The sequence below is a fragment of the Stegostoma tigrinum genome, chromosome 8 (genome assembly GCF_030684315.1).
Source record: "Stegostoma tigrinum isolate sSteTig4 chromosome 8, sSteTig4.hap1, whole genome shotgun sequence".
Taxonomy (NCBI): Eukaryota; Metazoa; Chordata; class Chondrichthyes; order Orectolobiformes; family Stegostomatidae; genus Stegostoma; species Stegostoma tigrinum.
In genome coordinates, this window is record NC_081361.1 from 39,881,888 (window position 1) to 39,900,544 (window position 18,657).

Consider the following 18,657-nt stretch of genomic DNA (forward strand, 5'->3'; position numbering starts at 1 on the left):
AATAGGTAAGAAAGTTAAAGATGTGGGGATACAAAGAATCTGTAAAGGGATAAAAACAGGTTAACTGAGTAGGCAAAAAATGAGCATGATGTGGGAAATTACGATGTCCCTTTGGCAGAAAGAACTGATATGTTGCATATTATTTAAACGGACAGAGACTGCTGAATGCTGCAATATAGAAGGATCCGGGTGGGTGCCATTCTACAGGAATCACAAGAAGTCAGAATCCAAGTACAGCAAGTGACAAGGAAGCCAAATGGATGCAAGCTTTTATTGTGAGAGGCATTCAGCACAAGTGTAAACAAACTAGTGGAATGCATTGCCAGAGAGGGTAATGCAGTTGGCCTCATTAGGGGCATTTAACCAGTTATTAGATAGACATATGGATGATAGAATAAGGTAGGGGTGGAGGTTAGATAGACCTTAGGATTCGGATAGAAGTTTGACACAACACTGTGGGCCGAAGGGCCTGTACTGTGCTGTACTGTACTGTTGTATGTTCTAAGTCTTGCTACAATTTTACAGGGCACTGTTAAAGCCACACCTAGTTTCTTGGAACAGTTTTGGTCGCCTTATTTAAGGAGGGACATGTTTGCAATGGAAGCGGTGAGAGAAGGTTCACTAGGCCAATTCCTGATATAAGGTTTTTTTTTGTAAAAATTCTAAGGCAAGGCTGAACAGCTTAGGCCTATACCCATTGCAGTTTAGATGTTTGAGAGGTAATGTTGCGCAAAAATGCAAGATTCTGAGGGGCATTTGACAGAGTAAAGGTTGGATGAGGTTTCCTTTTTCTGTGGAAAATTCTGAAACTAGGAGTCTTTGTTTAAAAATAAGGAGTCTTCCATTTAAGATAGATATAGGGAAGAATTCCTTTACTCGAATTTGTTAGTCATTAGAATTATCTTCCATAAAATGCAATGGTGAACAGGTCTTGAATAAATTCAAGGCTGAGTTAGACTGATGCTTTATTGACAAGAAAGATTGGAGCTCTAAATGAAGTGGAGTAAAGTCCACAATCAGATCTGTCATGGCCATACTTAATGAAAAAGCAGGCTTGATCTGCCAGATGGCCTACTCCTGCCCCTATTTGTTATGATTGCCAGGCCATTGTAATCTACAGTGCACAATTAACGTGGCATTTCAGACACGACAAAATGGGAATACCTAAGGATATTCAGAACTCAAACCATAAGGACAGAGCAAGAAAGCTGATGAGCCTTGCTGCATAGTTTTGGTAGCTTTCTCTAAAGGGCCTGCATACCCGACAAGTAGTGGCTTCAAGGCAAAGTAGAATTAATGCAAGTTTTCAATGTCATCAGTTACAGTTTTAGATTTGCTACGGCCCAGAAGAAGCCAAAGTTTAGATTCTGTGAACATAAGCATTGGGCCAGATTCAAACCAGTTTACAGGCTCTTTTTCAATAACTGGGCAGCATCTTTGAAAACAAAAGGTGTAAGGTCATTAACATTAATATTTCATTTTCTCTTTGTATGGTTATAGACAACAAACCACAATATCATTTAATGCATTCAGATTAGTTGAATTTTTACACTCAAGTACATTGATTAACAAAATGATTCCCCAGTATCTCAGGCTAAATGTATCTTCTTTACTCAGCAATGAAAAATTCCAGGCAATTCTGTACATTGCAGGGAAAAGTATTTCTATAAATGGGCACAGGAAAACAGACAAAGAAAGTCAACAAAATCCTCCTGATCTGTCTCAATGCAAAATGCAGTCCTCAAAACAATGTGTCTAAAACTTTTCCGATGGCCACCTAACAGACCTCAAGTTCAAACGATTTGGAATCAGTGCAACAGCATTTCTGTTCCTGAAGGGGAAATTATCTGGAAGTTTGCCTTGCAAGACCGAGAGAACATTTGCAGTGTTGCATTTTATTCCACTAATACCACGGATTTATTTAAAATCTATATTCAAAATGATTACAGCACCAGTTGTCATGAACAAAAATTAAATCAGTTAAACAAGTAACCATATTATTGTAATAAAACCAAAATTGTTGAAAATGCTGAAGATTTGAAACAAAAGCAGAAAGTGGTCAAGAAACAAAACGGTCTGGTAGTGACAGCAGAGCGAGAAAGAGAGAGTCAGTTTTGAGCTCAATACAATTTTTCTTCAGAACCTGATCCGAGAATCAGATTATACTATCAGTTTTGTGTGAAATGATAGCAAACTACAAACCATCACTACCACAAAGAAAAGTTAATTGGTGCCATGCTTATGAATCTATTTATAAATGTTTTTTAATTTGTAAAACTGTTGACTTTTCATATCGCTGTGTTCACAAATAAACAAAACAAACACTAGATTCTGAACCAATGTCACGTTTACTGTACCATTCATGTGGAAGATATAGAGCAAGATGATCCTTAATTTGTCATAACTTCCAACAGACCTATCCAGCAAAATGGGCAGAATGATTCTCATCGGATCCTTAATTTTTTGCTGTTGTGCATCAGTTCCCATGGCAAGGTCCTTAAGAAAAGAACACCTCCTTACTAATAATGGATGTCAACAATCTTTGAACAAGTTTATTGTTTTGATAAATTTTACCAAAACATATCTCAATATTTTAATTTAAAAATAACATTCATAAAAACTATCATTCATTTTGCAAAATTGTAATGTCTAGTGTACAGAAGCTTAAAGAATAGCATTTACCTGCTCAGCCTTGCAGAGTTTTTCTATCGTCCCACGGAAGCGCCCCATACAGTCTTCAGCTAAGTTCAGATGAACTGTTTGCTACAGTGGGGGAGAACGAAAACATCTTTGCTATAAATCAGATTTAGACAAAAAGCCCCAGTAGGTCACACTCCAAATTTCACGGTGAAATTCTTTGAATTGAGGCAACACGTGCCCTTCAAGAACAAAACTGCTCTTCACTTTTTAAACAACAGAATTATGGCTCATTGAACTGATAAGGCACACATTCTATTGCTCCTTTCTGACATTTAAATTAGTATGACAATAGAAACGTGAGTGGACAGATGGACAGAAAGAAAGAAGTCTCAGGACATCTCAGTAGGAGTCCAACAGGTCATGTCCTAGGCTCAAAAGATCTTCAGCTATTTCATCAAAAACATTCCCTCGATCATGCAGTCAGAAGTGAAGATGATTGCACCTTGCTTAGCACCATTCATGGCTCTTCACATACTAAAGCAGTCCATGCCCAAATGCAGCAAGACCGTGGCAATATTCAAATGCAGGCTGACAAGGGCAAAGTAACATTCCTGCCAGTCAATGATCATCTCCAACAAGGGAGAATGTAACTATCATGCATTGACAGTAAATGGCATGACCATCGCAGAATCCACCACAGTCAGTGTCCTATGGGTTACCACTGACCAGAAGCTGAGCTGGACTGTATAGCAGGCCAGAGGTTAGAAATACAGCAGCAAGTAACGCGCCTTCTCACCCCACCCCTCTTAGAAACTGTGATCCAGAAAACGCCTGTTTGACCATTACCATCACCTCTCCCAATCCCTTCTTGGTGTCTAAATTTGACCACGTTTTTGTATGTTCGGGGCATGAGTGTCTTGCTGTGTAAGCCACCGTTTAATGCCCATCCCTAATTACCCAACAGAAGGTTAAGACATACTTCACTAAAACAAAATTCTCAAAACTTTTTCCCTTAAAAAGTATCATACTTATCACTGTGAAAAATATAATTTATTTTCAGACTTCTGCCATTCTCAGGTAAGATTACTCTATATGTAATGTACAAGCTCTGAATCGGAGCACATATGAATACATTCACTCTGAAGTGTTATTATAATGCACTAAACAAAACATGAAAGTCAACACAGTTTATTTTATACCTTGGTCTTTTGCTTACGGTAGTGAGGCAACTTTTTCATCATTTGTGATAAAGAACTGAGGGTGACCTGGATGATAAAGAGATAGCAAAAGAAAAATCAAAGACAAACTTAATATAACAAGGGTTCCTTTACAGACACTGACATTCACAGTTTGGCTGCTGTACATCTTACTGTTGCAATCATTTTGAAGATTATGACAATAGCAAAATTAAGCAGTTGGTAAAAAGAATTGTCGTTTCATAAGATAATTATAGGCAGACGTTTCATCCAACTTAGTTAATCTATTCATATTCGAATCTCCATTCAGCTGTTTGTTATTTTCTTGAAATACTCCAGGACTTTCACCTGCATCTCCTGACACGTAATATTATCAAACATTTTATATCTAATTTTCCCCATTGCCTTTTCTATCTTATCTGTCACAAAGACTATTTCTCAAATGCCTCCTTCTCAGGTTGAAAAGCTTCTTCAGTCCATCTTTCTGTTTAAGGTGTAAAACAATGAGGAAATAGCTTTGCAGCACTTCAATACATTATTTCCAGCATATCAACGTCTCCCTTGTAACCTGACAAATTGGAACTGGACACAGAACTCAAGATGTATTCTGACTGGAGCACCACACATGTACCATTGACTTGCACTCTACTGTTTAGGCAATGTTCTTCAATATTGTATTGTCACGGTTCGTTGATACTCAGCATTAATGGGTTTGTTGAGCATTGAGCTGATTAAAAATACTTGGCTCTTTTTTCATTTCTTCAGTTTCAATACAGCCATTCTTGGAGTAGGTATCTCTTTTATTTTCCTGACCCACCCTGAAGTACTGTGCACTTTTTTCACATTTAATTAACCTGCTGTTGGTTGATTCACTCATTTTTTCAGATCAATTTGAAATTCCTCCATTGTCCCTACTTTGATACCATCTGCAGATTTGCCGACTTTTCACCAAATTGCTGGTTTGCTTTTACTTATTGCCCACAAGTGCTGCGCAGGTCAAAACATTAAGCAAAAAGTGCATACAGGACTGATTCACCACAAATGATACCAACAAGTTGATAGTTAAAAGTACAAAGGACAGGATGCAGAAACTTGGTTTGTACACCTTCAAGTTTAGGGGATCAAATCTAGGCATTTAAAATCATTGTGGAATTCACCAAGTTAAACAGAGAAATTATCTTCAATGATGTAGGAAAAACAGAACAAGAGGGTGTCATTTTAATACTGGAAACTATTTAAGAGAGACTACTGACATGGATGGAACCTACAAATGTTCTTAAGATATTTCTTTCCCTGCCTAGTAGCAGCTAAACCAACAAGATCCTTACAGAAGTAGGAGGGACAATAGTTTGGAAATAGAGGCAAAAATTGCCACTAGGGTATAGTCAACCCTCAAATCTTTCAACCTAAGGTGGAGCCAGGGCTAGGAGACCAGAACTTACAGTTACCATAATTCAGGAATTATAACTGTTGTATCAGTCAAGTTGACAAATGTGAGCAATTGAAATTGTAGCTCATGGCTAGACTTCCAGACTGGTCATCATATCTACACTTTGGGGAATCTCAATGTAAAGTTCATGAAAGCTAGTTATATAAAAGTGTGCACAAATATTTACCTTTCCTTCTGTAGTCTGATGGCTTTTGGAAAGCTCCTTTACCAACTTGGGAATTTTTCTATTTTAAAAAAAAATTAATAAAATGCTTATTTTGTTAAGTCAAAATAATTGATGTCATTGGCTTTTCCCCTGCTGTACCGAGGATTAATGTAATCAAAAATGTAAGGTGCTCCTTTGGAGATCCCAAAGAGTACAATTTTATTAATTTGGTTGCTAACTGAAAGACATGCCATTCTCAGGGGGGGGAAAAAATACTCCACTTACATGCAGCATTGGGACAAACTAACACACTGTTTTCTCTCGAACCATAAGAAAGGTATTCAAAACTTACACTTGAATTTTTTTTAAAGAAAGTGCTTTTGTTGTGATAATTACCCTATCACATTATTGGCAGTGACTGAATTACTGGTTGATATTCCTAATAAATATTTAATGTCAATAATCTCTCTTTCAGAGCTGCAGTATAACTGCAGATTGAGGTTTAACAAGTCTAAATCAAAATCTTGGCACACTACAGGTCAAAAGTTAGTGGGCAATCAATCCAAAACAACTGTAGTTGCTTCAGAGAGATTTCACAATGAATCATTACAATAACTGACAAAAAAATTAGTTATTGTAGCTTATTAATCAGCCAGTCAGATAAATATTCTCACAATTAAGGTGATCCAGAACATACGCAACAACTGAAATATTGCATCAGCACTATCATTTTGCAAAAATTATTACAACAGATGCTTCTTCTCGATTATGTAATCTTGCACTGCTGCAATGTTGCTGGTTTTAAACTGCAAAAGTAATTTTGTCTTACTGAACTATACAGGGTAGTACTTAAGAAATTTGGTCCAGATCCTTTACCAATTGTAGATCTTATTTACCCTAAAATACACAACACTCTCTCGAGCTGTTTACATCTCTGTGGAAATTTGTCTACTTCCCAACTGATCAACTACAGTAATGGGTAGTCATAAAGTGAACATTGACAATCAGAAAACCATAGCTTAGCACAACTTGGACATTCCTGCTTATTTTGATGGATTTTAAAAGATTATTTGAAATCCTGCCTTATTAAGCAAAGACAACATACTATTTTAAAAGCTGAATACTGAAGATGCTGGAAGTCAGAAATAAACATAGAAAATACTGTAAATGCACACCAGGTGAGGCAGCAACTTTGGAGAATGAGTCAGGGTTAACCAGTTAAAAACTGAAAGACTTGCGGGTGCTGTGAATCAGAAACAAAAAATAGAAATTGCAGGAAAAGCTCAGCAGGTCTGGCAGCACCTGTGGAGAGAAATCAGAGTTAACGTTTCAGGTCGACAATGCAGAGGAAGCGTCACTCAATCCAAAACATCAGCTCTGATTTCTGTCCACAGACGCTGCCAGACCTGCTGAGCTTTTCCAGCAATTTCCATTTTTGTCAATCTATGAGGTTGATGACCTTTCATCAGAACTGGGAAAGGTCAGAGATGTTGTTTGATCTGTGCAAGGGTTAAATAGGACAAGTAGTGGTCTGTAATAGGAAAGAGAGGAGATTAATACATATTCTGATATTTTGTTGGATAAGAGCATTATGAAACAAAATGAACAATATATTACTCTCCTGTGAAAGTATTGCATCCTTTTCAGACATCAATGTCTAATTGTTGTTAAGTAAACGAAACATCAGGTTAGTTGAAGTTTAATCATTTAGTAGCAGTACTCTACTGAACTGGAAGCATGTTTCAGACCCTAGTGCAGCAAACAAATTCCTTTATTACATGGTGTACGAAACACGTTAGAATTTCATTTAGTAAATTGAAAAGCTACATAAATCCAGACTGTACTTTTGTTGACAAAATGTTATTAAAATATAACAACACAAGTTTGACAACACCCAATTCAAATTTTTAAAGTTTTATTCTAAGCCAGTGAACAAACCAAATGCTGTCGTCTTGTGAAACATGAAGTACACAATAACAAGTGATAACATTACTGAAACACTGCTTGGCACTTGGGGCAAAACCAGATGCTGTTGGCACTAACTGGTGATTTGGGAAGTCACTCCATAACAGTAGCTGGGTTACACAAACAACACAAACTACATTGGGCATTACTATTGAATGGAGCTTTACTTACAACTTGATGGCAAATGTTTTCAAGTATGCTTTTCCAAGTTTCAAGTCCAAAGTTTGCAAACGATACTTCATTACATTTACTTCCTTTGCAAATTATGAAGGGTTATCCAGCAAAAACCCTGTTTAAGTAGTAGCTTGGGGCATTGTGACCAACCTCAACACATTACTGCTGACAGTGAGCTTCCAATGTACACAGACATTTATTTATCTTACATGTTGCATAGGCCAAGAAAAGAGAAGATAACTGTAATGTTTTAACATTTTAAACTCATAATGAAAGGAGCTTATACATACTCGCTGACTTCGGCAATATGTAAATGCCGTAACTTTACCCAAAGTTCGTCATCCTCATCCAAAAGGGCCTCTTTCATTGCGGTTTCATCCTTTATTTGGTATCTATTAAAATTAAAAGGACCTCAAGTCACGTCTTTATTTCAATAGGCACTGATTGCATTGTAATTCTGAGCACCACATTTCTTCCAATCTTACAAGTTTATGTCTATTACAGAGCTGCATGAGAGGTGCGAGGGTGAGAAAAACAAATCAAACACCCTTCTCGTTTCCTGTATGACCAAGGATGACATTCAACGAGCCTTGTAATTTTATGCTTTAAAGCCCATAATCACACACTAGCCTACAATGCTAAGTCCAAAATGCAAAACATTACTAAGCCAAAAATTTCAACATTAACACCCTGCAACTTTTCAATGATACAAAAAGTACTTCATTTCTTTCAACAAATGTTGTCTGTGCCCACACATTTGGGCGGAATCTGTTTGAATTTTAGTTTATTTTTATTTTAGAAACAGGGATTTATTGCATGCATTGCATACAGATAGTAAACACATGATCTTTTTCTATAGGGGGCGTGTTAAGGATGGAACCAGCGCCGGTTCCTTTGAGCATTACAGATATTTTGCTTACTTTAAAATGATGTATTTGTTCAAGCTATTTCCCAATGATTAAGTCTGGCCCGGACAGACTGAAAATGCAAGTTTTAATTGATCAGGCTAAGTTTTTGAATGGAATTGATAATAAAATAAAATTCATAATAAATGCAACATTTGGACCAAGACAAAAAGGCGACATAACAATTCTAGAGACCATGTTCAAAATGAAGTGAAACAGCAAAACTTGTCATTTCTGAAATTTTCTGCCAAGATTTCAACGTAATTTGAACAAAATAATGATTTAAGCCCAAACTATCAATGCTTAGGTTTCGGAAATCTTGTATGGTGGTTCAAACATGCATTTACTCAAGGAAGTACCTAGCCCATAGAGGCAGCCAATCCTTCAGATCAGCGATACATTTTTCTTTAAATTGCACCTATGCAGGTATATGCAACACATTCAACCCAAATGTGCAAACAGAGTCACTCGAGAAAACGACAATGTTGTCGAGGAGAATACTGAGATACAGGCTACTAGACTAGGTGGGATTGAGGTTCACAAGGAAGAGGTATTAGAAATCCTTCAGAAGATGAAGGTAGATAAGTCCCCTGGGCCGGATGGGATTTATCCTCTGATCCTCTGGGAAGCCAGGGAGGAGATTGCCGAGACTTTGGCATTGATCTTTAACTCGTCATTGTCTACAGGGATAGGGCCAGACGACTGGAGGATAGCAAATGTGGTTCCCCTGTTCAAGAAGGGGAGTAGAGACAACCCTGGTAATTATAGACCAGTGAGCCTTACCTCAGTTGTTGGTAAAGTGTTGGAAAAGGTTATAAGGGATAGGATTTATAATCATCTAGAAAAGAATAAATTGATTAGGGATAGTCAGCAGGGTTTTGTGAAGGGACGGTCGTGCCTCACAAACCTTAGAGTTCTTTGAGAAGGTGATCAAACAGGTAGATGAGAGTAAACCGGTTGATGTGGTGTATATGGATTTCAGCAAGGTGTTCGATAAGGTTCCCCACAATAGGCTATTGTACAAAATGAGGAGGAATGGAATTGTGGGAGATATAGCAGTTTGGATCGGAAATTGGCTTGCTGAAAGAAGACAGAGGGTGGTAGTTGATGGGAAATGTTCATCCTGGACACCAGTTACTAGTGGTGTACCACAAGGGTCGGTGTTGGGTCCACTGCTGTTTGTCATTTTTATAAATGACATGGATGAGGGCGTAGAAGGATGGGTTAGTAAATTTGCAGACAACACTAAGGTCGGTGGAGTTGTGGATAGTGACGAAGGATGCTGTAGGTTGCAGAGAGACATAGATAAGCTGCAGAGCTGGGCTGACTGGTGGTAAATGGAGTTTAATGCAGACAAGTGTGAGATGATGCACTTTGGTAAGAGTAACCAGAAGGCAAAGTTCAGGGCTAATGGTAAGATTCTTAGTAGTGTAGATGAGCAGAGAGATCTCCGTGTCCATGTACACAGATCCTTGAAAGTTGCCACCCAGATTGACAGGGCTGTTAAGAAGGCATACAGTGTTTTAGCTTTTATTAATAGAGGGATCGAGTTCCGGAACCAAGAGGTTATGGTGAAGCTGTACAAAACTCTGGTGCGACCGCACTTGGAGTATTGTGTACAGTTCTGGTCACCGCATTTTAAGAAGGATGTGGAAGCTTTGGAAAGGGTGCAGAGGAGATTTACTAGGATGTTGCCTGGTATGGAGGCAAGGTCTTATGAGGAAAGGCGGAGGGACTTGAGGCTGTTTTCATTAGAGAGAAGAAGGTTGAGAGGTGACTTAATTGAAACATATAAAATAATCAGAGGGTTAGATAGGGTGGATAGGGAGAGCCTTTTTCCTAGGATGGTGACGGCGAGCATGAGGGGATATCGCCTTAAATTGAGGGGTGAAAGATATAGGACAGATGTCAGAGGTAGTTTCTTTACTCAGAGAGTAGTAAGGGAATGGAACGCTTTTCCTGCAACGGTAGTAGATTCGCCAACTTTAGGTACATTTAAGTCGTCATTGGACAAGCATATGGACGTACATGGAATAGTGCAGGTTAGATGGGCTTGAGATCGCTATGACAGGTCGGCACAACATCGAGGGCCGAAGGGCCTGTACTGTGCTGTAATGTTCTATGTTCTACCTGTGGTTACATTGTCCATCAATGATGAGCTGGTAATAGTAGTCAATTGTAATCTCACTAAAGGCCCGTTTCTCCTTTTGATATTTCAAATACTTTAAACGCAGTTTAACAAAATCCAAACTTAGATGACATTCCACATTAAGCAGATGTTCACCTGCACATCTGCCTATGTGGTATACTGCAACCACTGTACCCGGTGTGGCTTCCTCTACATTGGGGAAACCAAGCGGAGGCTTGGGGACCGCTTTGCAGAACACCTCCGCTCAGTTCGCAATAAACAACTGCACATCCCAGTCGCAAACCATTTCCACTCCCCCTCCCGTTCTTTAGATGACATGTCCATCATGGGCCTCCTGCAGTGCCACAACGATGCCACCCGAAGGTTGCAGGAACAGCAACTCATATTCCGCTTGGGAACCCTGCAGCCTAATGGTATCAATGTGGACTTCACCAGCTTCAAAATCTCCCCTTCCCCCACCACATCCCTAAACCAGCCCAGTTCGTCCCCTCCCCCCACCGCACCACACAACCAGCCCAGCTCTTCCCCTCCACCCAGTGCATCCCAAAACCAGTCCAACCTGTCTCTGCCTCCCTAACCTGTTCTTCCTCTCACCCATCCCTTCCTCCCACCCAAAGCCGCACCCCCATCTCCTACCTACTAACCTCATCCCACCTCCTTGACCTGTCCGTCTTCCCTGGACTGACCTATCCCCTCCCTACCTCCCCACCTATACTCTCTCCACCTATCTTCTTTTCTCCCCATCTTCGGTCCGCCTCCCCCTCTCTCCCTATTTATTCCAGAACCCTCACCCCATCCCCCTCTCTGATGAAGGGTCTAGGCCCGAAATGTCAGCTTTTGTGTTCCTGAGATGCTGCTTGGCCTGCTGTGTTCATCCAGTCTCACATTTTATTATCTTCAGTTCCACTGATCTTACTTTTCACCAGAAGACTAAGGGCCAGGCAAGTTACCGTTTTGATACACAAGGGCAGCAAGGGTAGTATTCCTTCAAATAAAAGGGCTCTTATGGCATGATGATAGTGTCCCTACCTCTGGTCTGGGAGATCCAGGTTCAAGACCCACCTGCCCCAGATGTCCAAAAACAACTCCAAACAGGTTGGTTCTAAAGTACCTCTAATTGTTTTTAGCTGCATAAGCCTCTGACGTCCATGCTTGGTAGTGGCTTTCAAAACCAGAAGTCAATGCTGAGAATAGTTCTGGTGTGCCCACTGGAGTACGCTGAAATCCTGAATGGCTGAACAATTGGCAAGGGTTTATATAATATAATTTATTTTATATAATCCCTACAGTGTGGAAACAGGTCCTTCGACCCAGCAAGTCCACACCGACCCTCAGAGCATCCCACCCAGAGCCATCCCCCTATAACCCAGCTAACCTACACATCCCAATGGGCAATTCACCTAAGCTGCACATCTTTGGTCTGTGGGAGGAAACCGGAGCACCCGGAGAAAACCCATGCAGACATGGGGAGAATGTGCAAATGCCATACAGACAGTTGCCGGAGGCTGGAAATGAACCCAGGTCCCTGGCGCTGTGAGGCAGCAGTGCTGACCACTGAGTCACCATGCCACCCTAAGACAGGGAAGAGGATCTGTGACCACAGTCAGATTAGACTTGATCATATTCAACGGTGGAACAGGTTCAAAAGACCAAATTGACTCTTCCTGGTCCAAAATTTCTAAGATCCAAGTGAAACCACAGACTGATTTGTTGCTGCAGCAACAATAATAAATGCAATAATCTTGAAACTATTTTCAATCAATAATCAATCACCAACGACACTGCTCAATTACACTGGATTCTGAAGATTTTATACTCTCGCTCATGCAAACACTGAATGGGAATTTTGATTCACCTCAGCAAATCTGTTGCAGGGTTTACTGCATTCTGAATGCATTTCTCAAGTGCAGGCCTCACAAAAACTTCAAGCCGTAATATTTCCCAACAATTACAATTCTTAACATCCGCTTCCTCAAAACACAGATAGTGCTAACGCAGCAGTACTGAACTGAAAGGTTTTCTGATGCTTACCTATAAATATTGTTTTCAATTGGAACCAGGTCATATGCCATTGCCTGGAAGGTGAGCTCATGCAATATCGTCGACACTGGGTCAAATCCACGGTCAACTATCAAAAGCTGTGACTGTGTTTTTCCCTGAAACGTTCCACAACCAAAGTTCAGTTGTTAAGGTACAATTCAAATGTACAGTCAGATAAATAAATTATCAACTCACCACCACTCTTCCCCCATACACTAGAATGTTAAGTCAACTTTCGAAAGGACTAATGTATGCAGTACATACCACCCTGGCTCCTGCCTTGATCAGTTCAATTATACTTTGGACTATATTAAACCAAAACAATCAAGTTCGCTGCAAGACTGGGGCCATGCCAATTTGCCAAGCACCAAAAAAGGATCATAATGAGGAAACAGACCGGGAAAGTGTGCATTTGGAATGATTTGAAAAATGACAACAGAGCCAAGCCACACTAAAGCTGTGATAGCCTCACGCTGGGTGATGACCTGAGCCCAAGTAGAATCAAAAGATCAGGTGATTGCAAGCTGTAACAGTTACAAATACATGCCAAGAGGACTCCTACGTCACAAGAAACAAACCCACCGGCGAGCTTGCTTCCACAGTATTACATCAAACCAGAGGCACTGAAACTGAAATCAGAATTTCAGGGTTTACACACTTCCTACCTTTACATTGTATTGCTGGTCTAGTTTGTAATGTTCTGCCAACTTTTCCTCTACCATGTTTGCAAGATATTCTGCATTATTTTCAGTAGCCCTGGATATAATCACAAAAACATCAGAACAGAAATAAAATTTTGATCTAGGTGATCTTTTTACCGTGGTACAAGTAAGTCATGAATTAGAATCACAGAAGATTCAGTATCTTTGGAACTGATTACTGGAGTTTGACATCTTAATGATCGATTTTTGCTGGGCAAATAACACTGTCACCACATTTTGTTCAAATTGCCTGCAAATCTTAAAGATGAAAATAATATCAACGCAAAAACAGAACTACTGCTGAAAACAATATGAAAGGGATTGAGAAATCAAACAAGGTTGAAACACTAAATAAAAACAGAATTTTCTTACAATGGATAGCAATTCAGTCAGCATCAGAAGGTGAAAGATGGTATTTTGAGTGCGTGCTTTTGTTATGTAATATTCGACTCAATTATAGCTACTGCAGTATGTGCACTTAGCAGCCAGACTTTATTTCGGCACTGGAGATGTGAAATTTGTCTTGACTATATCTTTTCAAAAGAAAGTTTTGCACTTTTATTGTCCACCCCTGTTTCTTTTATTGTACCTTTCACTACCTACACTATTTTACAACGAGTAAAGTATTTTTCATGTCTAGTCTTATTGTTAAGTTGGAAGGGCAGCTATCAAATTCCAGCAAATGTCCACAAACTGCCACACAAGTTGTCGGATAATCTGACTTTGACATGGTGGTTCAGGGACGAATACTGGCCAGACCTCCAGATATAGCTGTGCTGCAAAAATGTTATGGGAGCCACTTCAGCGGGTAGACGAAGCCATGCTTTGTATAGGCATTTGAAAAAGGTAGGACTCCAACAGTTCAGCTCATCCTCCGTACTGCAGTCAAGTATTAGCTTAGATCTTCGAGCTCCAGTTTCTGATAAGAAGCTTGAACTGATATTTCAGATACAGTGTCAAGAGTGTGACTGACTAAGCTGTGGCTAATATGAAAACAGAAAGTGATGGAAATGTTCAGCAGGTTGGGCAGTATCTGTGGAAAGAGTGAACTAATGTTACAAGTGCAGTGTGACTCCTCTTCAGAGCTGGTGAGAGTTGAAATGCGACAGGTTTTAGATATCTGTAATTAACTTGTTCAGAGATGATGCGATACACCTATACAGCAAGACTATCTCTAGGCCTTCTGGCTCAGAATTAGCGACACTATCACTGAGCCATAAAAGCCCCATGACGGTTTTTATGCTGTTCACAAAGGGAGGAGGGTCAAGTGGAATAAAAGGCAGGATAAGGAACATGTTAGTGAATGGAGATATTAAACACCAAAAGATATCAGGGAGCTGGCCAGCCACCTTTAGTCATTGTCTTCACTAGGCAAGTTCCAGACTGACAAAATGGATAGCCTGTTCCAAAACTCTGGATATTACTCTTGGGCCACCTGCTGCGTGTGTAGGCAGCGTGGATAGGTACCCTATGCTCAGACTTTCCTCTATCCCTATGAGGGAAGACAGATATACAGTACATTATAAACACAGACCCATAGTTTATCAAGCTGCAACCATTTCCCAAGATAGCTTTTGAATGCTAAAGTACTCAAGAATACTTTCCCTTATTGTCTAAACATGCCTGTTTCTTAAGGTGCTGACTATTATTGTACCTGGTGCTAATAACCATTCTTCATGTAAACACTGACAGGAAACATTCACAGCAATCCTTAGCCTGTCCTTAACCATCATCCTTACAGGTAAGAATTCCATCAAGAAAACCTATCATCAGGGACAGGGACATTGCCACTTTACCCCTCCTAGACCAGGAATGCTGAAGCAAATGCTTGCCTACTTGAGCAGAGCTAAAAGCATAAAGGCTAATAGAACCACAGACATTCATTATATAACCCAAGAAATCTACTGAGAGCCACTGGAATTGGAGAAATAAAATGAACACCAAATAAACTAAACACCTTCACCTGAATCAAACTGTTGCTCTTGAGCTCTGCTGGTTTCAGGTTATCCAAATTAGCTAGGTAGGTACAGAAGCTTTGCGGAAATAGTGTTGTACACAAAAATAAAGCTAGAAACCAAAGCCTTTATACCCCTGCCATTCAAAAGGAAACAACAAGCTCATATCTTGTTCTCATGTAATAAAATGTCAAAAATGAACCTGTAGTCATTTCCACGCTCCTTTCTGTATCGTACTCCAGGATTTTCATCCAAAGTTGCACATAATGTCACAATTTTATCAGCCACCATTTCCAACGTGGTTACTTTATCTTTTGACGTTGGACTATAGATAGAATGAAATGCATCAGGAATGTCAAAAGTGAACACCTGGTTGAAGATAGAAGAAAGTTTTATCAGGGAAGATCTAAACGATTTTGATTTAAACATTTATGAATGTTTAAGAGTTAGATGGTTTAAAAAAAATCCAAATCTGGGTGTTACTAACATGGGGTGTTAAGTGAAACTAGATAAGAATCTAATAAAGTGCTAAAGTCAATATGAAGGACTCTGCAAACAGTGGAAATGTACCATACAATTGGAATTAAGCCCATTTGGCAGATATTTTCAAGAAAGACTGAAACAAACCCAATAATTACAGATTAATAAACCTTTCACTGCTACCCCTTGTACCCCCTCAACTCTTATGTTCCAACATAACCCCACACCAATTTTATAGCCACTCAACCTGCATTCACCGTAGGTAGGCCATACCTACCCTACGGAGATAAGAACAATAAACATCTAACAATAATTTCACTCACACACAGTGGATACTGAAAAGCCTCCCGTTCGTGAAACCCAATCAAAGTTTTTAAATCTCTTGTGGTCAACCTCCAATAAAACAAAGTCTTCTATTCAGACCCAATTAAAATCCTTGATTGATTCTCTTTAATCTGAATTCGTACCTCTTTTGATGAAATAAATGTAGCTTTTAAGAATCAGCCAAGCCTTCAAAATGACACAACAGCAGTCCTGTATAGCAGATGACCAACAGTCCCAGAATTTCCAGGATTTCAAGAATTTGGCTCAATATCTGGTGTCCACTACATTCCAGCATGCTATTAGTCCCATAACTCTCAAGTGGTGCAGGAGTAAACTGCGCAAGGCCTCATTCTGCCATTGCCTGGGAATCTTTACAGCCTGTCTAAGGGCTGCTTTGCAGATGTAACACATAGCTAGAGCCACAGCTAAACAAGTTGACAGCACCATTCCCCTCCTGGCTTCAAAGAAGAATCGGGTGGTGGGCAGTGGTCCAGCCTATTCAAAAGGGGCACTCACGCTTAAGTCAAAGGGATCAGGTCCAGGCAGTCCAGCAGAGGGTGGTGACAACAGGAATGTCCAAAGGGTCGGGCATTCTGTATAGGAAGAGCAGCCATCAGGTGAGAGGAAAGGAGAGCTGAGGTGGGAATGAGGGTGATTTTGGAATCTATATAGATCAGCCGCACCTGGGAACTGTGTTCTATTTTACCAACACCACACTATAGAAAAGACACGAAGGCTTTAGTGATGGTGCAGAAGAGATTCAACAGAATGATTCCAATGATGAAGGTTTGCAGTTACGTGGAGAGAAAAAGAAAAATTTGGTTTGTTGTCCTTAGAACAAAAGGCTAAAAGATGTGACAGAGGTGACTAAAATTATATATGAAGGATTTAGATGAAGTAACCAAAGAGAAATTATTTCCCTTTGTCAAAAAGTCAACAATAATGCTTGCACTAATGCTTGGATGCTTTGCTTTGCTCATCTTTTTTGCTCGGCTTGGACTGTTTTCTTTACAGCAAAGAAAGCTGAGGGGAGAACATGATTAAGGCGTATCAGATTATGATGGGTATGAACAGGATAAGCAGGGAGCAGCTGTTCCTCTGGGTTGAGGGGTCAATCATGAGGGGGCATAGTTTTAGGCTAACGGGTAGGAGATTCTGAGGGGATTAGAGAAAATAAAAAGACCTTGAGGATGCTGAGTATCTGGAATGCACTGCCTGGGATGGCAGTGGAAGCCAGAAACCTTACAACCATTAAAAAAGATTTTGGATGAGCGCTTGAAACATCATATCATTTTGAGGATATAGGACTAGTTCAGGAAACTGGGATCAGTGCAACATTAGTGGTAATTATTGTTGGTGCAGATTCAGTATCGAAGAGTCATACTGAAAAGGCCCGATGACTCAATTTAGCAGAGCTCCCTTATAGAAATCGTATATTGGGAAAAATGAAGAACAAATACACTACCACCTATAAATTCACGTGACACCAATAACGTATAAAATCAATAGAACGTTGGCTCTCTCAAGCATACCCATTTTTAGAAATGTCTATGTGTCGTCCTTTTTGAACTTACAGGATTAAAAAGTTGGCATGCGAGTGCAATTTTGGAGGGTGGATGGTATTAAGGAGCTATTGGGGCTGGGTGGAGTGGCAAGTGATAAGAGCCAAAGGGCCTACTATCCAATTGTTATGCAATAGATGCATTAGAAATATTCTTTCTCCTCATCGTATATTGTCATATGCCAACCCTCCCTTGTAGGTCAAACTGCCTTGCTAAGCAGCTGATCCAGAAAGTCATTCAGCAGAAATTTAGGTAGAAGAAAAAGTAGACCACTTTCACTTCCTAAACGAAGGATGACCTGCAGCAAAGTATCTTTCAAAAATCCGTTCAATTTGTGGTTTTATGTTCTCAGTCAGATTGAGGGGCAATAAAAATCTGCCTGTCTCCATCTAAACATCTTGAGATTAAAGTGAAGAAAGGAATCATTGCATTTTTGTAATCAAAATCCTTGTAAAACCAGCACTTCAGAATTCAACTGTGTCGCATCTAAATTATGGCTGTACTTCATTTTTGCCAACAATGTAAAGTATCCACAGCTGTTACAGGAAACAAAAACGGTATGCGTCACAAATAAACAGCCAATATCTAATGAGTTCATACAAATGCCGGGAGCTCCAGAGGCGCAGTGGGTAGGATTGCTACCTCCAAGTCAGCAGCTCCAGGTTCAAGTCCCACTACAGGGCTGGATGGCCAAGGAAGGTTTGATGGTAAGGTGGCAAAACAACTCGAGTGCCAACCTACAAATCCTTCCAACATACAGCAACAGGTGAACATCAGGACAGATTCCTGGCCAGTTAGTTGATGGGAAAAATACTGGAGCCTCACCATCACTATCTATCGTTCCAGGTGACAACACAAATCAGGGAGTCCCTGATTTACACACGTCCGAACAAGAACACTCATATAAGATCATGTCCATAAGTCCAACCGTGTAATTTTAAAGACCTGCAGTGTGCTCCAACTTGTGTACA

The 18,657-nt window shown here is 39.9% G+C and overlaps 1 protein-coding gene across 4 annotated transcripts in view; it reads right to left on the reverse strand.

Annotated features, from left to right (window-relative positions):
* The window catches only part of LOC125456227 (syntaxin-binding protein 3), a 61,552-nt gene that overhangs the window by 13,242 nt on the left and 29,653 nt on the right, over window positions 1–18,657 (reverse strand). For 3 of the 4 annotated variants that reach the window (XM_048539150.2, XM_059647810.1, XM_059647811.1), the window contains 8 exons: window positions 15,523–15,689; window positions 13,330–13,420; window positions 12,656–12,780; window positions 7,861–7,962; window positions 5,453–5,510; window positions 3,840–3,905; window positions 2,683–2,763; window positions 2,358–2,496 (listed from right to left, as the gene is read on the reverse strand). In XM_048539150.2, the coding sequence (XP_048395107.1) occupies window positions 2,358–2,496; window positions 2,683–2,763; window positions 3,840–3,905; window positions 5,453–5,510; window positions 7,861–7,962; window positions 12,656–12,780; window positions 13,330–13,420; window positions 15,523–15,689 (829 nt within the window). The remainder of the gene's footprint in view (window positions 1–2,357; window positions 2,497–2,682; window positions 2,764–3,839; window positions 3,906–5,452; window positions 5,511–7,860; window positions 7,963–12,655; window positions 12,781–13,329; window positions 13,421–15,522; window positions 15,690–18,657) is intronic. The other variant, XM_048539151.2, reaches the window with a different exon arrangement.